Consider the following 24,649-nt stretch of genomic DNA (forward strand, 5'->3'; position numbering starts at 1 on the left):
GAAAAAATTGGAAAGTTTTGCAATTTTTATACCCTCAGCTCTAAGATAGGATTCCTGTGATATTGTCAATATTGCAATATTCTAAGTTTCTAAGTAAGGAGTATTTTGATATTTGTGATTTCTTTTCGTCTTTGTTTTCCTGTTTCTACCAAACACTGACGTTATGCAGTGGGCTTCTTGCGCAAAACGAGTAACATTTTCAACACTGTCGTAAGAAAGATAAAAAAATATTTTATCGTAGGCAAAATTAAGGTGCACAGAATTTGTTGATTTGGGGCAAAACATCTGACAAAAGATACCCAATTAATTGTTCATAAAATGAGGCATGAATCTTGAAGCTGATATGCAAAATTGAATTATGAAAGGCTCACGTGATATCGCGCTTATTGCCGAATATACAAAATTTTGATTAATGACGAACATTACAATTGACAGCTCGCGTTTTTAGCAAACGTGAGAAGAACAAACATAAAGAGACATCCCCGAGGGGAGACACTATCATTCTTCGCAGGAAATGACGCAACATCCAGGGACCAATGTTTTGGTTTACGACGCTGGGCAAGTTTGGAACGCTCGTGTGTTGCTAAGGTCGGCTGCTAATTTCGACGCTCTTCAAGTGTAATGAAGCCTGAGAATTAAAGCTTTTCCGATAGCGTACTTGTACGAAATGTAGAACAGTTTCAACTTTATGGTATGTTTTTTTTTTTTTCAAACTAAGCTTCGACTTCTGACTGGTTGAGTTCAAAGCGCCTGTAGCGTCTTTCCTGTAAATCTAGTGTGCCATATTGGGCAATTAATATTCGATACGAACTTTGAGGAACAATGGAATATCGACGCTTCGTTGTAGAAAATGGCCATGGTTTCTAGTCAAATTGTGTCACACGATGAGTAAGTATTTCCTTACTCCGATATTGCCATTATGTTCTAAAATAATATAAAGTCATAGTTGAAAGACGAATATAGACCTAAGGCTTGTTTCGTCTCTTGAAACCTCTTAATTCTATAACAGACAGGTGTAATATCGCAATGCATTATCGTGATGATTTTATTGTTCTGGGAAAAGATTGTTATTTCCTAACGTAAATCGCAGGATCGAGTTAACTTTCTGGGACATGAAATCGCTCTCTCAAAATAAACGCCGCAAACAGAGCAACCAGATAGCAACGTATAGCGTGCTTGTCGTAAAGTGTGTAATGAAAAGAAAATAGTTTTTTTCGAGTCACGCAGTGGTCATGTGATATTTTTTTATACCAGTGATGTCACTCCCCAAGGTCGTAGAAATTTTTTGCGCCTTCTCTCTCTGCAACAAGCGTATGATGACATCAACTAAATCAACTGATATGTGAAGTGCTAGGTAATTCAAGACAATAACAAAAACACGATTTTATGTGGATTTCTTCTGTCTGGAGGTTGTTCAAAGAAAAAGACAGGGTGGAGCTTTGCCGATACAAGATACAAGATGACGAAGCGACCTTGACTTCTGGACACCAGAGTCTCTGTATTTATTTACCCTTGCTTGATATGAAATATTGGACAAATAAATTGTTTTTATTGAAAAAAAAGCGAACCGTTGATGTACTGATACGCATAATCGCGCCATGTCGTTCAGAAATCATTGCGTCATATATCAGTTGTTGAAGAAAGTTCCCACTTCTAGAATGCGGTCGAAAGGTTAAGGTTTCACGTGCCTGGCACGTGAGAGAACCACTGAGTTCGTACGACTTGTCGAAGGAACTCTTCAAACTGTTCAAAGCTTTTCGCTCAAAAAAATCCTAAAACTTGGACACCACAGTACAGCATTTTAAGTCCGCGAATGTGAAAGCTATTGAGGAAAACTTGTACGATGGTCCTATCGATAATGCTGTCCAAGTTAACATGTTAACTGACGTGATCACTACAGGACAATTATATTGTGGTGCAATTCTTCTGCTTTTTGCCATTTTTGAAATCAGCGGATAAAGTTGTGGTCGATTCTTTTCTCCGCTGTTAAGTACTACTGTACGATGTTTAAGATGGTTACTTGATCATGTAGATGGAAGGAAAGCTCAATTGTAGAGGATAAGTCCTTCCTACTCATGATAACGGAATAAGATGACGGGCAGCAGTTCTACTTTATTCTACTTGATGTGATAATTTTCTCACGCTGTTTAATTTGTGGATGAATTACTGAGCAATAACCAATGATGGTTGTTCAGTTTGGAAGCACATTATATTACTGTTGTTCTATTTTGATGTAGTCCCTTCTTTCAAATCAAAAAAGAATGAATATTCAATAAAGTGAAAGCAGTGTATTCTTCTGCATAATAGCAGGCAGTACTTGTACTCCTTTTTGGCGCTCTAAAAGCCATTTGGAGAGCGCTATGAATAAAACTTATATTAAGCCCACACAGAGTTATTTACTCCGCGATGCGGTATTATCGGTCTGGCGATTGGAACAAAAGTAAACAAGATCTGTTAAGTTTCTTGTCCGTTGCATGAGAAAGGCCAGGTCAATAAATGGCTTCGCATCGTATACAAAAATACCAACACCAGAAAGCCGTTGTCCAATTTAAATGAATTTCATGGTTAGTTGATATATATAGTCATCAGACAAGTGTAACTGTTGTCGGTCAAATCCGGGCTCAGGATGAATCCGTTTTAACCAAGGTTAAATTGGTGATCCTCATTTTACCTACTGGAGGTTGAATATGCACTCTACATAGTTTAAATCAGCTATCAATCCCCCAAAGAGGGTGGAAAACACCTGTACATTCCCTCATACTCTGTCTTACGCTTGTCAACGTTTTATGTCATCGAGAGCTATCTCGCTTTATCACCGGTCTCTCCTCGGCCCGTGCACTTGACTGACTAAAGATGGTGGTTCGACTGATTTAGAAGGGAATGTTCCCAGGCAGTGGTGGGTGGGGCGCGCGATTCTTCTCCACTAGGCAGATTACTAGCTAGTGTAACAAGTTTCAATTCGTCGATCAGTAGGGCATTGACAATCGCATTTTGCTTTCTGTTTTGCAATCAGATTATTTGGCGCAATTTTCTTTTTCAATCTTAAGGAGAAATCCAAAGCTATTCCGATTAATTTTTTAAACGCTTTCGACCCAGCGCGCGCGCGCATCACATTTGGCACACAATATTTTTATGTAGATCTATAGATTTGGCCAAGCCTAAAACCAAAGCTCCCGGGTTATTTATTCTTTCAATTAGTTAACCTGGTTTTAGCCTGCGATCCAATCCAAACCCATTACCTGGTGAGCGGTAGGCCTATCCCGATCATGCTAGTAAAACTGGCATTTTATGATCCTAGCAATTATCGTTTTGCTCCACCGTGAAAATGCTTAAATTATGCTCGATTTCCAAAATAATGCTACTTTGGTTCCAGAAAATGCTTTGTTTTATCTAAGCAAAACGTAGAAACTCAGGCATCATGTGTGCTTACTATCAACTGGATAAAGCGACATATGCTTAATTGTTGTTGTTGTTTTTTTTTTTTATATATAAAACTTCTGATACAGCCCAAACTTGTCCAACAATTAATTAATCTCCGAAGGCCTTAACGCTTTCTTGAAGTGTGACATGACCCTAGCCTGGAGTTAGTAAACAAGAGCACCTTTCTGTTGCGCGTTGAAGGGACTGGTCTATGTTCTTCGTAAGAATTTCCTTTTATGAGCAAGCGCGTTAACGAGCCCTGAAAGTTAACTATCGACCAGCTAGGTTCAGACTTCTTTCGAGTCTCAGTTCATTCTTCAGTTACAGAAATCCTTCTCTCACACACAAAAGCAAATCATCACAATGCTTTTGAATTCTAAAATTTAGTATTCAAAATCTTTGAAGTGCTGAAATTTGGATCAAAGTTATGCAAAATGCTAAATAATGCTAGTAATTCCTTTTACAGAAAAAAGTGCGAAAAAATGCTTGTTTAACCAAACAATGCCAAAAAATGCTAGCATAATCGGGAAGGCCCTAGCGAGCGGTCAACTTCAAAAAAAAGCTGTCCTCGATGAGCTCTAAACTTGTTGAACTCCAGATATGGTCACGTGATACTGGTCACATTGGCATACATGGAGGGGTAGATGTACGCACTACGGTGGTCGTACGATTACCATATTTTCTTACCCATGGTATTTCGCAAGAGGCTCCGCTATAAATAAAAATCCATAGCTATTTGTGCCCCGCAAACTGTTTGAAAAAAGGACACAGCGAAGCTTCAGACTCTTGTTTAAAACCAATGCTACTAGAAATCTAAGGGGGCATGACAAACAACATTATCAGAAATGGAATCAAGTAACTTGGATAGCAGTGAATTCTTTGATGCCAAAGTGAATGCGTACTGAAGCAAAAAAAAAAATTCAAAAGGAAAACAAAAGATTTGAAAACTGTTCCCTTTTTCTTCCCTAACCTTCTCTCGCTCATCTAGAGACTCCATTTTTGTGCTTGAAAATTGCAATTAATGTATTTTGAGTGTGTTTATACCGATATGTCGTCTTAGATGAATAAAACGGGAAGGACAAACTGAAGTTCTAAGACTTTTTGAAACTTTACCATGCATTTGGCAGACTGGATTTCAATTAGAACAATAGTATGCTGATAAAACGTCGGAAAAAAAGAAGAAAAACAAGCCACAGGTTAAATGCTGTAACGTGTGTTTATTTATCACTACTGCAGTGGTATAATACATTAGTGGCCACGGCTAATACCTGTTTCGCACAACGTTTAATAGTACTAGTTATATTACATAATAATAAATAAATTATCACAGCTCATCATAATTTACTCAACTTCACAGTCATAAACTCTGCACTGGGATGAGCCGTTTTGAGACTGATAACTCCCAGATCTTAATTTGTGGCAGTGTTCAACTATGGTAGTGCCACCGCTGTAAAGCATTTCTAATAAATTTCAAGAATGCGCGCCTCATCTCCACATACTGAAAGGAACTGAAGGCCAGGCCAGTTAAAGCAAGCATATCTACATAATTAAGCTGAGGTAAGAAATTGTGGAGAGTCGTCTTCTGTACTGACTCCATTACATCGGAAAAATAGTCAAGCAGGGCAGCCCACACAGAAGAAGCATATCTCGATACTGATCTAACGAGCGTGGAATAAATCGTATCTACAATCCTAGACAAATTGATTGGGACAGTTCCAGTAAGGTAACTCCTATCCTATGCACGAGATACACTAAAGCGAACATGGAGTGTACCTTACTTGCTAATTGTTTTTATAAAGAGGCAGGAGTGGAATTATAACCATCATCTCGTCAAGCGCTTTTAATATTCGTCGATGTGCGGTTAATGCACCACAAAATAACTTATGTAAAACCTTATAAATCCTGGGCAGTGAATGTACGGTATTTAAATATTTAAAATAATCTGTTCAATAATCATCTATGAAAGTATGTAGTAATGGTAACCACCTAGCAAGAAGGGATTTTCAAAGATGTTATTCCGAATCTTTTTTTGTGGAAGGTGTTTGTTCTCCGGACTGCACGTAGTACGAATGTGTGGTCATTACCGACCCCAGAGTCTCTCTCTTCTGCGCATGTTCTCTGGCGTAGGGTAGGTAAAAACCAACAGCTCTAAGAACGAGAATGGAATTGATGAACAACGGTTGGTAGGTGTCTGTGAACTAATGCAAGAAAAGGGCGACTGACAACATCAGCAAGAACACACCGAAGGTCATAGTGACACCAGAGGAGCCTCCAGAATCCATTGCTACTCTAGGCACCGTCGTGGTAGCGCGGACAGTAGCCGTGACGGTAACGGTTGTGGTGACTGTCTTGGTAATAGAACAAGGTGATGGGGTCGGGGTGATGGTGTCTGCGGAGCGTGGGAAACTTGCTTTGACAATTCGGTTGTTGAGTGGCTGCACTGGACGGTAATTGCCAAATTCTGGTAAAGTGCCGTTCTTTTCGAGCCTTCGCAAAAGGTCCAGCTAAAACGAAAAGAAATGTTTGATATATTTCCTCAAACCATCAACTCCAAAGATTCCACATACGCAAATTCGAGAAATCTTATAGATGCATGGTAAACACGACTTACGTAAAACTTAAAATCATGGGGAAATGATATCAAAATTAATGTCACATATTTGAACTTCGGAATCAAATTAAATGATTTCTTATGAGAATGACGCTGGCTTTTCTAAGACTTCTATAACTAAATGGAGTCCGTAGTTCAAATATATAATAGGAAGTTTAAGAAACTACGACGGGTATGGTATATGTACTACGTATATTTTTGATTTCTTTATTCACTTGACTCAGTCATAAAAACTGAAAAAGAGGCCTCTCTTTGGGATCAAAAAAGCCTGGGTCACGCCCAGATTGGTCTCTTTTAGGGGCTTCATTTACAATTTCTGACGAGCATCCACTCCCCCCCCTTCCCCCCCGGGGAAATCACCAAATTTGAGGTTTCGACGACAGCATGAGCATACAGATGTGAATCTTTCATTTTCTATTTTTACTCTGACACGGCTCGTACCAATGTAATTTTGGGATACTCGGCCCACATCGCACGCCGGACGTGAACGAGATGGAATAATCGCGGAGGACTTTGTTTAATGTAAGGGAATAAATTTAACTGATTCTTGATTCTTGATTCTGCCTCAGTAATGACTACAGCCAGAAACTAAAATGTTCTGGCTTCCTATAAAGCAAATTTCAAAGCCATCGCCTTTTAAAGTAGAGCCGAGCGCACGAACCAATGTAGTTTAGTTATTACTTCGACTGTACCTGGTATTGCGATATGAAGACATGGTCGCTAAACACAGTCCACGTGACAGATTCCAGACAGGTAGGAGTGGTCAGAGAACCATTGTACCGGAAGAACTTAGTCTTGTCGGCAGGCAATAGATCGTGAAACGAAAAGGCTGGAACATCGCTCACTGCGGTGACTGTAAAGAAGGCCAGAACAAGATACGACGTTAGTCCACAATGACCTAGCAGCTGATATGGTATATCCGTAGAGAAGAAAAACCTTTTAGAGTTGTTTTCATTATTTGAGCTCTATTTTCGGAAAAACGCACTTACATATCACTAAAAAACCAACATCACTACTTACAAGACTTAGTAAGCCTGTTGGAAGTTTCCAGGAATGAGAATGCTGTGTTGTTGTGTTCTCCAACCTGAAACAGGAAGACAATCAATTAACCTCTTTTATGCTCGATTCTAATGTCATCTAAAGAAAGCTATAGCCATCATCATCCTCATCATCAAAGTTGATTCTTACCTCAATCAAAAGACCAAGAACGGCAAGACCATCGGGTTTATCAATTGCTTCTGCGATGTTGGCATATTTTGTGTTGTAGCTGACAAAGTGTAACTGTAAAAGAGTGCAAAATATTTTACTTATGTTCCTGTGACATAGTTATGCGTTGACGACATGGCAAAGAGATAGGTATGAATGATGTAGTTATAGAGCGCTGAGAAACAGAGGAATTCGTTACTTCTGTGCCGAAGAGAAAAAGGTATCAAGACAGTTATCATTGAGTGTAAAAAAAAATCCTTTGCCACTGATAAGTGAAGATTAAAGAATGGAAATCACTATTATCGTTTGTTTTACATACCTCTGCAGCATATTCCTTTCCGTCGACAGTGTGTTCTGATCCGACCATGTTGTTGGCTCCCCAATGAAAATGAAACTGAACTGTTGTATAAACGCCATTCAGTCCTCCACCACTCACATTGTACACTCTGTGAGGAAAGGACATCTCCAGGGCATGGCCATTGTTGGAAGCAGTGAAAGTCTTGTTTAGTGTCTTGTTGTAGTTTTTTAGTGTGAAGGTACCCACACTGGACGAAAAAACGGTTTTTCACATATAGCAAATGTGGAGCAAATGCATGTCAAATGCTACGTTTGCGCACGTTTGCTTAGATTTGCTGAAACGCAAAGATCACATTTGCTACAGTTTTTCCACCCATGGCAACGCTCGTAAATGCCATATTTGTCTTAAATTTGCTGTTGTGAGTAAAAGTATGGATAACATGGTATTTTTTGTGACATTTGGAGGGATAGTAAACATCATGTTAAAACTAAAATTTTGCAAGTACTTTTCCTGAAGTTGTAAATTTGATCAAACTTTCATCATTGCACCTTTTTACAAGGTGAGTAAAGGCGAGCAAATATTAGTTTTTGTACCCGTTTGCTCGGAGCAGCAAATGTGTTCAAATATGAATTTTTGCAGAGATTCCTCAGAATAGCAAATGTGGCCAGACGTGTAGTTTTGCAGGGTTTTACTCAGGAAAGGAAATGTGTTCAAGGATGTATTTTTGTAGAAATTTGCTAGGAATATTAAATGTAACCAAAATACGACTTTCTTCACATAATTGCTTTGCATACCAAATGCAGTCAAAGAACCAGGTTTTCATGCTTGCTTACGATAGGAAATTTGACTATTTGCTCGGGTAGCCTTGTGATCAAAAAATAAAATTATGTTTTTGCTCACTGTAGCAAATGTGATAACAATATCATTTTTGCTTAAAGTAGCAAATGTGAACAATATACATGTAGCGTTTGGTCAAGATAACAGATGTGATCCAAAACATTAGTTTTGCTTGTAATAGCAAAATGATTAAAATGTGATTTTACACTGTTCTTTAATAGGCCATTTTACAGTTGTTTGCTCAGCGACCTAGCCTATGAATGGCTGCGAGGCTGCCGGTGACCTTGCATTGATACAGCCCCCACTGCTTTTATCATGTAAATTGTGTTGTTGTAATGCTAATTAGTCCATATTAACATTACAAAAGCATGAAGGTTTGTATCAAAACAGGGTCACTGGCGGCCTGGTAACTTAGCCACAACTGTAAAATGGTCAATTAGGCCAGAGGTTAATTTTTTTCTCAAATTAGCAAATGTAATCAAAGAATCTGTTTGGCATTTTCCTTGAGATGGAAGATGACATACCCTTGAAACTCTGTTGATTGAATACTGCAACAACCATTTCAATAATAAAATAAAGCAGGTTTAATTATCTAAACATATGCAATAAAATGTCACATTCTCAATTTTGACTATTAATAATACAAGTGCACATTGAGATGGCAATTAAATAGCTCTGAAACTTGGATGGACATACAGTATTTGCAGTATATTCATGAAGCTGTTTTATTGCCCTTTAGACAGTGCCTCCATACAATGGAACTCAAAGGTGAATTATTCCTTACAAACTAATGCCGAAAATAATCCATTCTCATAATGCACTTGAAATACAAATGTCACATGCAAACGAATGTAGGTAAGGTAAATAAGATGATAGAAGTACTCAACGTTTTTCTTCAAATTCGTGGCCGAAACAGACACTGTACCCTGATGCAGAATTTAGTAACAACCTAATGCAATACAACTACTAGCAAATTATTACTCATCTTAATAAATAATTGACTTGCGTGACAGTAAGTTCCTAATTATGATAGATACACAGGTACATGTATTTAAATCCTAAATTAATTTAATTAGTTACATTGTTTAGTTCGGAGCAACGATAATATAAGGTATATCAAAGGCCTGTGTCAATTATTAGTCATCTCTTTAAATTAATGAAATTATTTTGCCTTTCTATACATGTACATACATGTAGTACTTTGGAAATGTAACCTGCAGAAGCGGTTTCATTTTGCCTCAGATACCATAGCTTTTGTTTTTGCCAATACAACAATTCATTTGGATGAATGCACATTTTGAATCCCAAAAGCATAACAAAATATCTCTTACGGCAGTAAACTTGGCAATGTTAAAGCCAACGGAGAAGTTAATGCTGAGTTCAGATACCAAACATTTGATTGGGAATTAATAAAATCTTAGGCTGACCTTAGGACAACATAATAACTGCCATATAATACGTCACAAGTATATGCACAGTATAAAAATTCAGTATCTAAATCGAACCTGCCTGAAAGTTGAAATAGCAGCTAGGAGAATGACTCAGCCATTTCACATTGATTCATATGCTACACTGTATTTTCATGTAATTGATGTAAGTTATTAGGTCTGGTATCTGAACTGCGCCCAATACTATTATCAAACAACATACACTAATGATGCACCAACCAAAAACTGTGGTGAACATTTTGTTAGGCATTGTTTGGAAGCAAGTTCCTATAGTACTGTACTTGAATCTAAGTTCTTCAAACACGTTTATCTACAGAACCAGATGGAAAATACTTCACAGTATGCTATAACAAATTAACTGCATGTTTAGACCTACTTTACAAGTCACATCGAACCATATAAGGCGTGCCATCCGCCAGTTCAAATGGAGAATACTACAAATTAAAATGCTATAACAAATTAACTGCATGATTACACCTACTTTATAAGTGACACCGAACTGTATATAAAGAATGTCACCAGCCAGTTCACATGGAAAATACTAAAACTAGTATACTATCATCATCAATCATCATTATCATCATCATCACTATGAAAATTAACTGCATGGTTAGACCTACTTTAAAAGTTACATGGAACTGTATGAGGTGCGCCACCGCCCAGTTCAGATGGAAAATACTACAAATTAGTGTACTACAATATGACAAATTAACTGCATGGTTAGACCTACTTTACAAATTACATCGAACTGTATGAGGTGCGCCACCCGCCAGTTCAGATGGAAAATACTACAAATTAGTATACTATGACAAATTAACTGCATGGATCGACCTACTTTACAAATTACATCGAACTGTATGAGGCGTGCCACCCGCCAGTTCAGATGGAAAATACTACAAATTAGTATACTATGACAAATTAACTGCATGGTTAGACCTACTTTACAAATTACATCGAACTGTATAAGGCGCGCCACCCGCCAGTTCAGATGGAAAATACTACAAATTAGTATACTATGACAAATTAACTGCATGGTTAGACCTACTTTACAAATTACATCGAACTGTATAAGGCGTGCCACCCCCCAGTTCAGATGGAAAATACTACAAATTAGTATACTATGACAAATTAACTGCATGGTGAGACCTACTTTACAAGTTACATCGAACTGTATAAGGCGTGCCACCCACCAGTTCAGATGGAAAATACTACAAATTAGTATACTGTAACAAATTAACAGCATGTTTAGACCTACTTTACAAGTTACATCGAACTGTATAAGGCGTGCCACCTGCCAGTTCAGATGGAAAATACTACAAATTAGTATACTATGACAAATTAACTGCATGGTTAGACCTACTTTACAAATTACATCGAACTGTATAAGGCGCGCCACCCGCCAGTTCAGATGGAAAATACTACAAATTAGTATACTATGACAAATTAACTGCATGGTTAGACCTACTTTACAAATTACATCGAACTGTATAAGGCGTGCCACCCGCCAGTTCAGATGGAAAATACTACAAATTAGTATACTACAATATGACAAATTAACTGCATGGTTAGACCTACTTTAAAAGTTACATGTACATTGAACTGTATGAGGTGAGCCACCCGCCAGTTCAGATGGAAAATACTTCAAATTAGTGTACTACAATATGACAAATTAACTGCATGGTTAGACCTACTTTAAAAGTTACATTGAATTGTATGAGGTGCGCCACACGCCATTTCAGATGGAAAATACTACAAATTAGTGTACTACAATATGACAAATTAACTGCTTTGTTAGACCTACTTTAAAAATTACATTGAACGGTATGAGGCGTGCCACCCGCCAGTTCAGATGAAAAATACTACAAATTAGTATACAAGTACTACTGTATGACAAATTAACTGCATGGTTAGACCTACTTTACAAGTTACACTGAACCGTATGAGGCGTGCCACCCGCCAGTTCAGATGGAAAATACTACAGATTTGTATACTATAACAAATTAACTGCACATAATTGAGTGGTACTTATATTACACCCATCTTTCAATTATTGATGCCACGTGCAGATACGTCTATTAGAAAGATATCACTTAAACTCATGTTACTGCTTATGTTTGACGCATTTAGTATTGAAAGATCACTGACAATTTTCTCAGACTTAAAGGATCGTGAAACCTTTCTTGATTTTACTCAAAAATTATTGAGAAACGATTGCTATATTAGCACAGGTAATCACTGATTTTTGCCCTGAACATTTGACTCTGCCATAATTACCGGATGCCTGAAAAAATTCACTTGACCCCAGTTCATGTCAAAAGATTAATTTCATACAGCGTATCCAGAATAACAATGACACTACTCTACCCAAGTATTGACATAAAGACATTTATTTGCAATTGCATCACAATTTCCAATGAGTGGACTGTCTGTTTCTTGCACCTCAAGAAATTCCCGTCAGCACTGCAGTTTATGGTTGAGATAGGCCCTGGAAAATATTCACACCAGTCAATCAATCAATGAATCTACAATGCATAAACTACATGTACATTTCAATGAATGATGTAACACACCACTCTGCCATTCATAAGCAATCCTCCGGTGTAAGTGAAACTGAATTTATAATGAAGCTTTTAAGGAATTGCGGACTTATCTGGAAGCCTGTGACAGCCTCCCACAAGTGTCCACCATTTTGTGCATGTAATAAAATCAGTAATAGTTACTGAGCTTGAGTTTCTCATGATTTTAAAATGGAATTAGTGTTTGATGGCTACAACTCAAAACAACTTTTGTATTTCATCTATAATTTTTTTTTTCTCTTGGGTTCCTGGCCACAAAGCACTAAAAGCATGATGTTGTGAGTTTTACCATATACAATTAAAGCAGTGGAGCAATCATACAGAAAACTGCTCATTAAAACAAAAGTTTTAATAAAAATTCTCTAGGATGTCCTTTTTGTGTTGTTACCGTGTGAGCTACATGTAGACTAAGTACTTATCAAATAAAATTTGAGGTTTTATGGGGAGAAATTGAAAATATTGACAATATCAACTTTATCACAAAATGGTTGGTACAGTATAATTATTTAGATAGCCAGCTCTCAACATGTACATGTATAGTAGCTTTATAATCTTCCATGAGAAATGCTAGTAATGCATTGAGTACTCTACCATAGAATACTCCACAAGACAATTGGATTTTTTTGTAAAGGTTCGCATACACCTGTACATGTACATGCAAACAAAATACAAGTGACAAATAACATGTGAGAAGCTTTGTATACCAATTGTCATAGTTACATGTATCCTTGCACAAGCAATGTGGTGTGCAGTAGCAAGGTTTGGTGGAATAAGGCTGCATATCCAGTTATTATTTCACTGTCTTCCCTGTATTCTGATTTGTTACAATTATTTTTATGGCTTGGTATAAAAGGCTTTAGGTACTAAACATGTGACATTGTTTGGTCATGAGACACCAGTGAAGGTATACCATGTCATAGGAAAAACAAGTGACAAGTACACTGTAACAAGTGAAATACCTTTTTATATCATGTCATATGAAATAGTTACAGTATATCCTTGCACAAGCAATGTGGTGTGCAGTGGCAAGGCTTGGTGAAAAGCTTGGTACAAAGGGCTTCAGATACTAAACGTGTGACATTGCTTGGACATGAGACAACAGTGAAGGCATACGGTATCCATGTCAGGAAATTTGTATTTCACCAAACCTTGCCACTGCACACCACATCGCTTGTGAAAAGATATATGTAACTTTAGTAAAATCCAACTAGTGGTCTATTATCAATGCTGCGTTCTGATTGGTTGAGCTACTAGCAGGCTATTTGTTATAGCCCACTAGTAGCGAAAAGTGCCGGCTTTGAAAACCAAAACAACAATTAAAGTTTAGCTTTAACTAGCGAAAGATGTTTTGTCTTGATATTTTTTTGACCAACTAGTTGGATTTTACTCAAACAATTATTCCTCTCGCCCTCATGGCCTCTGAGTCAATAGCCCATTCGGCCTTCAGCCTCATGGACTATTGACTCAGAGCCCATTCGGAATAATTGTTAAATACATGTAGCATAACTGGGCCACTAATGTGTTCTAGGAACAGTATTGTTTGAAGAACGAGGCATATAAAAATAAGTGGCAAATAAGGGGCTGGGTATAATAGACTTCAGCTGTCACAGGGATGCAGAGATCCATATCATTCATACCCCTTTCCTTATTATTGGTATTGTTTTAAATGGCCTTAAATTAATAACGTGACCTGAAATTACTAAGGGAGTACGTCTGCAAAAGTAAAGACTGTCCTTGCAGAGGGAGGGATGTATGATGCGAATCTCAATTCAATGAATCAGCAATCAAACGTGTTATGAAAAAGAAAGGATATTCTATACAAAATTTAAGGCATATACTTTCAGGTTATTATCAGTGAGGTGACCTACCGAAACTCCTTCGGCAATCTTTTGCTATTCGGCGCTTTAATATAAGTCTTGAATCTTCCCGCTCTTTTGCTTAAATCCACATGTAGCTGTTCGGCCATCCTTTGTTCCAAACGTTCGTTGAACTCCGTTTGCTTTAGGAAGGAAGGCCTCTATTTCTGCCATGAATTTTTCATCGATTAATGCTGCTGGCGTTGGTCGTAACTCTTTCTCAAACACCGTCTCTGAACCCAGTACATACAGCTTTATGAGTCTAGATATTCAACGGTTCCATGTCAAGCAGCTAGCGAAGTCTATTCTTGCTAGGTTTCTCTGGTCGCCTTGGAATTAGTGGGAATCGTGGACTTGAAATAGGCATAGAACATTCCAAAGACCGACCATTCAACATTCATGACACTGGCGTGTGTGTTTGTGGCGAACTACTGTAAAACTACTAGGGCTGGTTCCCGACGTTATGGCCTGAATGGTCGTTGCCCTTTCTTTCGGGTTTCGTCGATTCTTACTGCCATTTCACCCGCACAAATGGCAAGGAATCGCCGTATAAAAACTTGGTCGTCCGAAAACGAAAAGAAAGAGGAAAGAGCACATCGCCCGCGCGAATTTCAAACCGTCGATAACCAAATTTTCATCGTCACAAAACCTCGTTTCCAGGGTCTTTGCGGCGGGATGATTCAAAATGGCGGACAATTGTCCCTCCGAAAAGATCCTGGGAACGAGGATGGCCCAAGCATTTTGGATGCTTACCAAAAAATCCGGAAATTTCGGTTTGAGGTCAAATGGAAAGGCAATTTTCCTGAAAATCTTTTCGAAAATTGTGAACCACCTCCAGAGGTAGTCCTCTTTTCTCGTTCGGAACAGAATTCGCGAAATGCTCTTACCATTTGCGAGAATCCTTCCGTTTCGAGGCCACTTCTGAAAAGATCGAGTAAAATATGCGGGATAGAATGCTGTGTAGTAAATGGTAAGCGCTATTCTCAACCAGTTGGTCATTAAATTCGGAAAATCGCTTACCTTTATGCAACGATCATTCCATCCGGATTATTTGGCTAAATGGTAAGCACCCTTTGTTTACCATTCGTTGGTTTCGTTGTAGGACGTTGCCGCTGATGAAACTCAAAAGCTTCCGAATACCAGTGCAGTTTTCGTTCAATAATATAACGGTTATGTAAAAATTGAAAGTTTGCCACAGCAGTAAAATGTGTAACAAATATCATATGCACATTGCCTATGACAACAAAACGAAGATGCTGTAAATCACCATATTTGCTCCCAGGTAAATATGAATATTTATAGCAAGGAAATTTGCAAATTTACTACAAAGTCATATTCCGGCAATTCATTCCTTTTTGCTCCCATTGCAAAAGAGAGTAAATAAAATGCAAATGTACGTATTTTGATCCTTTGAAAATCAGTTCAAACGATAATGCAAACTATTAGTTTTGCGACATATTTGCTTGCATTTGCGGTTGAGGTCAAACTGTTATCTTTGGGGTGTAGCAAATTTGAGCAAATCTGTGGAAACATTAAAGATTTGTATAGCACGCAAATGCCAAGCAAATAACTACATTTCCTTAACATTTGCACACAAATTCCTACAAAACAAACATTCAAGTTTGCGCAAGCTTTACCTGTCAAACCAAAGTTAAAGCAAATTTAGAGCCCTAAATTTGCCATATATTTGCTCAATTCGCAAACTTGAGTAAATCCATTTTTTCGTCCAGTGCCAGTTCTTTGTCGACAAATACTTTTGCAGTTTCGATGTCAATTGGTGATTGTCTTTTTCCAGTGCTGCAAGCTCCCTTCCAATTTTGCGGACCTACAATTTTAAGCGATAACAATTTTATAAGGCTTGCTAACTTTTCAAAGTTTGTATAAAAGATTTTCGTATACTTGAGACAAAGAATCCTCACCATCTAAAGCATTTGGATTGTAACTCCATTGAGCTAAAAGAGAAAAAGACAAAAAGGGCGATGTTAGTACACGTTTTGTCTTGAATCACTTTCAATTAACATTTTTTCCCACTTTGTTTTTATTTTCTGTTTGCTAGTGCACGATTTTCAGTTCAAAAACTGTAACGTGAGTCATTTATGAAGATAACAGAAACTAAATACCGAGAGCAGGCTGAGAAGGAAGCATTTTACTTATACAGTAACAGCTGATATTAATATTTGTCAGAACTTGTATCTGATATTTGGCAATCAGAAAGATGTTGGGTCGTCGATATTGAATATCGGCAACTGGGAAAACTAACTGTTTAGTTTGAGTTATATAGGATCTCTAAATTTTTTAAATTAACCTTTTTGAATAGAGTTTCCTTTTGCGGCAGAAAGAGTAACGTTACAATTATGTGTTCTACAGACACTAAGAAAACATAAAAGCCATGCAAACTACCAGCTTACCAACGGCAAATGATGCCCAGGTGACAGTGAGAACCGCGGCTAAAAAAAACTGATTCATATTGACTATGTAAGCTGTGGAAAAAAAGACAAAACAACCAGTCTTAAGCATACGCAAGCAATACGTGCATGATTAATGGGAGGACCCTGGCAAGTGGCAAAAATGGACGTAAGACAGATTGGTCTTTTTTGTCTCATGGTTTCAAGCGGATGAGCCGAAGGAGAGGTCGGCCTTAAGTAACACAACCTTAGCTTTCGTGATCTTAGAATTTCTGTTAAAAGATCGATACTTGTCGGGAACGTACTATAGTAATATTTAAGGACTACTTTAAAGATAAGGTACTGCATTATGTTTATAACCGAGGCCGTTTGCAATACCTAAGTGCAACCTACTTATATCGGTTTCATATAAATGAAAGACATTAAAATTGCAGCTGAAAAAATAGCAAAAGAAACTAAAGGAGTACTCGTCAACAAAATTAATTATTCCATCATTGATCATTTTCCCAGTTTTTGGCGACTTCTGTCAAGTGTTCAGAGTATTCAAGTATTTAAGTATCAAGAGCGTTCAAATATTATTCTGATTGACAATTACTAGGCCGGGAAACATCAATTGTTTCCGAAAACTGCTTACTCGTTTTTCCATCGAATTCCCCTGTGAATTCTTAGTGAAACTAATCTCTCCTTAATGATTGGATGAGATCCGTTCTAGAATCATATTCGACACAAAAAGGTGTAATTCAAATCGCGGATCTAGTTTAGTGGTCTACTAGTCCCGAGAGCCTATTGAAGCGCAATAATAAACCATCCGAAATAGAAGTAGGAAAGGGATTCCACTCCCTACGTTTGGAGCACCCCAGCTTTTTCAAGTACTGCCACATGGTTATACTGATAAAAGTCCTTAATGCACGCGAACGCACGTGAGGTCCTTAGTGCACGTGATGCTTCTATCGGGTTGTATCAGGGATGCCTCATCGTTACTGATAAAAGTCAAAGTTATAAACACGTGAGGTCCTACACGTGAACATTATTATAAAAAGGTAATATTCACTGCAGCACGTGAGGACACATGATTATATGTTAGGAGACGGAAGATATTACCGAGCACGTGAGTACACAATATATCGCATGCACGTGACGTTATGTCAAATATGAGTTATTTATAGACCCTATGCAAAAATGGCTGCATTTAAATTATTCTTTTGTTCATATTCAAAATAGCCCAACTAACCTCGTATTTGAGACAAAAATTCTAAAGAATTTGTTATCCCGAACGAGGTTAGTTGGGCTATTTTGAATATGGACAAAAGAATAATTTAAAGGCAGCCATTTTTGCATAGGGTCTATTTTAGTTGTCAAAAACATTTCCACCTTAAAAGGGTGGGTGTATTTTTGTAAAGAATATTCATAGCTTTAGTTTCAAGACACTTGACGTAAGGTAATCTTTCTGTTCATTTCGGTAACCCCATGCATTGGAAAAAAAATGGTTTTAATTCCTTTAGAAAGAAAGACTATAGCCGACTTCAACACCAAAAATTACCGACCCATCCGTAAAAAGGTCAGACGCAAAAAATATCAAAGATGTTGTAATTTTAACAATATTGTCCAAGCTGATACCTTAATTTAGGTGTTAATGAGTTCTTTTATTTGCGAATTTTGGTCAGGACACTAATTATTTCTGAGATGATAAGAAAGAAAATTGGTTTCGTCCGAGATACATAGAGTGCGTGCAGAAGAGACAAATAAGACATTTGACAGGCTCTTGGAACAACGTATTGGCCTATGCCAAAGCAGTAATCCGTCTCGGTTCACTTTGATTTGTTTTGTTCATTGATTTTATGCTACCGAGCCTTGTAGCTGGGACGTAAAAGCCTGAGAATGCAAGCATATTAAACACCAGAGTTCTTCAACTTTCCTTTTAGTTCCAATCTCTTTCATTTCCTCTCCAGACACAACAAGACAGGTGAAATGGAATAAGGTCATTAACGAGGATCTTACTTATAACATCGTCAACCTATTATTGATATTGTGTCAAGATTGCCAATAGATTCGCGTTTAATTTCCCGTAGGATGTAAAAACGAGACTAAAAGTCAATGCGCTTCGTTGTTTCTACACCCATATAGATTCGGTTCTCGAGAGAAATAGCCAAATTAAAAGAATACGAAAATTAATGAAGTTCTTGCTTTTTGTTTAAAAGTTTAAAGAAGCACTTTTAACTGAATAATATTCAACTCGATCAGCAAGCAGTCAATCCCGGTTCAGAAGAGACTTTTTCCTTTGCCCCAAAAACTACTTTCTATGAGGGAAACCAGGAATGGCATCTTTTTTACAATAATCAACGCTCAACTGAGAGGAAAACCACATTTTCAGACAAGGGTCAACACAGCTAAGGTCGAATAAAAAGCTCATAAACTGAAGAAATTTCCGAGTGCAAAAGTAACGATCCACAGGACACCCAAGCTCAGAGCACACAAAAGCATATCTCTCTGTATGCTACATTGAGAAGGGAAATCATAGAAAAGCGACGTTGAAAATGAAACCAAAACATTGGCTTACAATCGAAGTCTCTATCTTTCGTATGACCTATTCATTGAAGACCATCATTTACTCCGGCCGTGTGAAGCTGCTTATCATGATAAACATCAAGAATTCCGGCGTATATTAGCAAGTAAAATCATTAAAACGTTAGATGTAGGATCTATCCGAGCATTAAGATAACGTGGCAAAGGTCTGTTTGTTTCAACATTAAAAGGTTTCTTTTCGTTTCTGTCCAAAAGCAGATTTTTCGTACATTCTAATATTATCCACAGCGGGAAAAAACAGGTACATCACGGAACAGAAATCTCAATTCAAAAGAAATTCTTCGAGTTGGCAAATTGTAAAAACAAATTGGATTTTGATCGGTTTAAAACACTTACGCAAAAATTGCGGTAAACGAGCTTAAGGCAGGCGTGCATTTGAAGCTTTTTTTAAAACTATATTTTGCCTTTGTTTGCGTTTTCTCGTAATCTTTCAGTTTTCACTGAAACTTCATGGATTCACGATTTCCCTTTATTTCAAATTTTTAAATTACTTGACGCAAGGTGTTTTGGAAAGAAAGTTGATCAACTTAAAAAGTTGTAGGTGCAATGGTTAGAGATAATTGTACCGGCGTATCGAAATTCCTTAATCTCAATAAACACTTATCACGCATACACAACTCACGGTTAGAAACCATTGTATACAAAGCTATTTATCGTTGTCGTGTCATCGTCATCATCGTTGCTACCAGCTACAAAATTAATCACATCTACCACAAATGCGTAATTTACCTTGAAATTGAAGACCTCTCTTTTTGAAGATATAGCTTGAAAATGTGTGCTGCTTGACTTCAAATAGGAAGAAATAAGATCCCAGATGAATTAACGAGTTAAGACTGAAGCTACGAACCAGAAATTTCAATTATTTCTGAGTGTCAGGATCGCTGCGATCGCTGGAAAATATCTAGAACTGTGTAACGTGGAGTTTCCGGAAATTTTGATCAGCAGTCGAAGCGATCTCGGAAAACACTGAAAAAATTGGAAAGTTTTGCGATTTTTATACCCTAAGCTCTAAGATAGGATTCCTGTGATATTGTCAATATTGCAATATTCTAAGTTTCTAAGTAAGGAGTATTTTGATATTTGTGATTTCTTTTCGTCTTTGTTTTGCTGTTTCTACCAAACACTGACGTTACGCAGTGGGCTTCCTGCGCAAAACGAGTAACTTTTTCAACACTGTCGTAAGAAAGAAAAAAAAAAAGATGTTATCGTAGGCAAAATTAAGGTGCACAGAATTTGTTGATTTGGGGCAAAACATCTGACAAAAGATACCCAATTAATTGTTCAAAAATGAGCCATGAATCTTGAAGCTGATATACAAAATTGAATTATGAACGCTCACGTGATATCGCGCTTATTGCCGAATATACAAAATTTTGATTAATGACGAACATTACAATTGACAGCTCGCGTTTTTAGCAAACGTGAGAAGAACAAACATAAAGAGACATCCCCGAGGGGAGACACTATCATTCTTCACAGGAAATGACGCAACATCCAGGGACCAATGTTTTGGTTAATGACGCTGGGCAAGTTTGAAACGCTCGTGTGTTGCTAAGGTCGGCTGCTAATTTTGACGCTCTTCAAGTGTAATGAAGCCTGATAATTAAAGCTTTTCCGATAGCGTACTTGTACGAAATGTAGAACAGTTTCAACTTAATGGTTTTTTTTTTTTTCAAACTAAGCTTCGACTTCCGACTGGTTGAGTTCAAAGCGCCTGTAGCGTCTTTCCTGTAAATCTAGTGTGCCATATTGGGCAATTAATATTCTATACGAACTTTGAGGAACAATGGAATATCGACGCTTCGTTGTAGAAAATGGCCATGGTTTCTAGTCAAATTGTGTCACACGATGAGTAAGTATTTCCTTACTCCGATATTGCCATTATGTTCTAAAATAATATAAAGTCATAGTTGAAAGACGAATATAGACCTAAGGCTTGTTTCGTCTCTTGAAACCTCTTAATTCTATAACAGACAGGTGTAATATCGCAATGCATTATCGTGATGATTTTATTGTTCTGGGAAAAGATTGTTATTTCCTAACGTAAATCGCAGGATCGAGTTAACTTTCTGGGACATGAAATCGCTCTCTCAAAATAAACGCCGCAAACAGAGCAACCAGATAGCAACGTATAGCGTGCTTGTCGTAAAGTGTGTAATGAAAAGAAAATAGTTTTTTTCGAGTCACGCAGTGGTCATGTGATATTTTTTTATACCAGTGATGTCACTCCCCAAGGTCGTAGAAATTTTTTGCGCCTTCTCTCTCTGCAACAAGCGTATGATGACATCAACTAAATCAACTGATATGTGAAGTGCTAGGTAATTCAAGACAATAACAAAAACACGATTTTATGCGGATTTCTTCTGTCTGGAGGTTGTTCAAAGAAAAAGACAGAGTGGTGCTTTGCCGATACAAGATACAAGATGACGAAGCGACCTTGACTTCTGGACACCAGAGTCTCTGTATTTATTTACCCTTGCTTGATATGAAATATTGGACAAATAAATTGTTTTTATTGAAAAAAAAGCGAACCGTTGATGTACTGATACGCATAATCGCGCCATGTCGTTCAGAAATCATTGCGTCATATATCAGTTGTTGAAGAAAGTTCCCACTTCTAGAATGCGGTCGAAAGGTTAAGGTTTCACGTGCCTGGCACGTGAGAGAACCACTGAGTTCGTACGACTTGTCGAAGGAACTCTTCAAACTGTTCAAAGCTTTTCGCTCAAAAAAATCCTAAAACTTGGACACCACAGTACAGCATTTTAAGTCCGCGAATGTGAAAGCTATTGAGGAAAACTTGTACGATGGTCCTATCGATAATGCTGTCCAAGTTAACATGTTAACTGACGTGATCACTACAGGACAATTATATTGTGGTGCAATTCTTCTGCTTTTTGCCATTTTTGAAATCAGCGGATAAAGTTGTGGTCGATTCTTTTCTCCGCTGTTAAGTACTACTGTACGATGTTTAAGATGGTTACTTGATCATGTAGATGGAAGGAAAGCTCAATTGTAGAGGATAAGTCCTTCCTACTCATGATAACGGAATAAGATGACGGGCAGCAGTTCTACTTTATTCTACTTGATGTGATAATTTTCTCACGCTGTTTAATTTGTGGATGAATTACTGAGCAATAACCAATGATGGTTGTTCAGTTTGGAAGCACATTATATTACTGTTGTTCTATTTTGATGTAGTCCCTTCTTTCAAATCAAAAAAGAATGAATATTCAATAAAGTGAAAGCAGTGTATTCTTCTGCATAATAGCAGGCAGTACTTGTACTCCTTTTTGGCGCTCTAAAAGCCATTTGGAGAGCGCTATGAATAACACTTATATTAAGCCCACACAGAGTTATTTACTCCGCGATGCGGTATTATCGGTCTGGCGATTGGAACAAAAGTAAACAAGATCTGTTAAGTTTCTTGTCCGTTGCATGAGAAAGGCCAGGTCAATAAATGGCTTCGGATCGTATACAAAAATACCAACACCAGAAAGCCGTTGTCCAATTTAAATGAATTTCATGGTTAGTGGATATATATAGTCATCAGACAAGTGTAACTGTTGTCGGTCAAATCCGGGCTCAGGATGAATCCGTTTTAACCAAGGTTAAATTGGTGATCCTCATTTTACCTACTGTAGGTTGAATATGCACTCTACATAGTTTAAAGCAGCTATCAATCCCCCAAAGAGGGTGGAAAACACCTGTACATTCCCTCATACTCTGTCTTACGCTTCTCAACGTTTTATGTCATCGAGAGCTATCTCGCTTTATCACCGGTCTCTCCTCGGCCCGTGCGCTTGACTGACTAAAGATGGTGGTTCGACTGATTTAGAAGGGAATGTTCCCGGGCAGTGGTGGGTGGGGCGCGCGATTCTTCTCCACTAGGCAGATTACTAGCTAGTGTAACAAGTTTCAATTCGTCGCGATCAGTAGGGCATTGACAATCGCATTTTGCTTTCTGTTTTGCAATCAGATTATTTGGCGCAATTTTCTTTTTTCAATCTTAAGGAGAAATCCAAAGCTATTCTGATTAATTTTTTAAACGCTTTCGACCCAGCGCGCGAGCGCATCACATTTGGCACACAATATTTTTATGTAGTTCTACAGATTTAGCCAAGCCTAAAACCAAAGCTCCGGCGTTATTTATTCTTTCAATTAGTTAACCTGGTTTGAGCCTGCGATCCAATCGAAACCCATTACCTGGTGAGCGGTAGGCCTATCCCGATCATGCTAGTAAAACTGGCATTTTATGATCCTGGCAATTATCGTTTTGCTCCACCGTTAAAATGCTTAAATTATGCTCGATTTCCAAAATAATGCTACTTTGGTTCCAGAAAATGCTTTGTTTTATCTCAAGCAAAACGTATAAACTCAGGCATCATGTGTGCTTACCATCAACTGAATAAAGCGACATATGCTTAATTGTTGTTGTTGTTGTTGTTTTTTTTTTTATATATATAAAACTTCTGATACAGCCCAAACTTGTCCAACAATTAATTAATCTCCGAAGTCCTTAACGCTTTCTTGAAGTGTGACATGACGCCAGCCTGGAGTTAGTAAACAAGAGCACCATTCTGTTGCGCGTTGAAGGGACTGGTCTATGTTCTTCGTAAGAATTTCCTTTTATGAGCAAGCGCGTGAACGAGCCCTGAAAGTTAACTATCGACCAGCTAGGTTCACACTTCTTTCGAGTCTCACTTCATTCTTCAGTTACAGAAATCCCTCTCTCAAACACAAAAGCAAATCATCACCATGCTTTTGAATTCTAAAATTTAGCATTCAAAATCTTTGGAGTGCTGAAATTTGGATCAAAGTTATGCAAAATGCTAAATAATGCTAGTAATTCCTTTTACAGAAAAAAGTGCGAAAAAATGCTCGTTTAACCAAATAATGCCAAAAAATGCTAGCATAATCGGGAAGGCCCTAGTGAGCGGTCAACTTCAAACAAAAGCTGTCCTCGATGAGCTCTAAACTTGTTGAACTCCAGATATGGTCACAGGATACTGGTCACATTGGCATACATGGAGGGGTAGATGTACGCAGTACGGTGGTCGTACGATTACCATATTTTCTTACCCATGGTATTTCGCAAGAGGCTCCGCTATAAATAAAAATCCATAGCTATTTATGACCCCCAAACTGTTTGAAAAACGGACACAGCGAAGCTTCAGACTCTTGAGTTTGAAACCAATGCTACTAGAAATTTAAGGGGGCATGACAAACAACATTATCAGAAATGGAATCAAGTAACTTGGATAGCGGTGAATCCTTTGATGCCAAAGTGAATGCGTACTGAAGCAAAAAAAAAAATTCAAAAGGAAAACAAAAGATTTGAAAACTGTTCCCTTATTCTTCCCTAACGTTCTCTCGCTCATCCAGAGACTCCATTTTTGTGGTTAAAAA

The 24,649-nt window shown here is 37.8% G+C and overlaps 1 protein-coding gene across 1 annotated transcript; it reads right to left on the reverse strand.

The window, feature by feature from the left end:
* Positions 1–5,484: 5,484 nt before the first annotated feature.
* On the reverse strand, positions 5,485–20,107 carry LOC138047117 (carbonic anhydrase 2-like). Its single transcript, XM_068893842.1, has 10 exons — positions 19,970–20,107; positions 16,661–16,732; positions 16,172–16,204; positions 16,007–16,077; positions 14,467–14,483; positions 7,557–7,782; positions 7,220–7,312; positions 7,052–7,115; positions 6,724–6,884; positions 5,485–5,924 (listed from the first exon to the last, which is right to left on the reverse strand). Exons 2-10 carry the CDS (start codon positions 16,716–16,718, stop codon positions 5,619–5,621), a joined length of 1,029 nt encoding a protein of 342 aa, XP_068749943.1. The 5' UTR covers positions 16,719–16,732; positions 19,970–20,107; the 3' UTR covers positions 5,485–5,618.
* Between the last annotated feature and the right edge of the window lie 4,542 nt (positions 20,108–24,649).

Source organism: Montipora capricornis, chromosome 4 (genome assembly GCF_036669925.1).
Source record: "Montipora capricornis isolate CH-2021 chromosome 4, ASM3666992v2, whole genome shotgun sequence".
NCBI classification, from domain to species: domain Eukaryota; kingdom Metazoa; phylum Cnidaria; class Anthozoa; order Scleractinia; family Acroporidae; genus Montipora; species Montipora capricornis.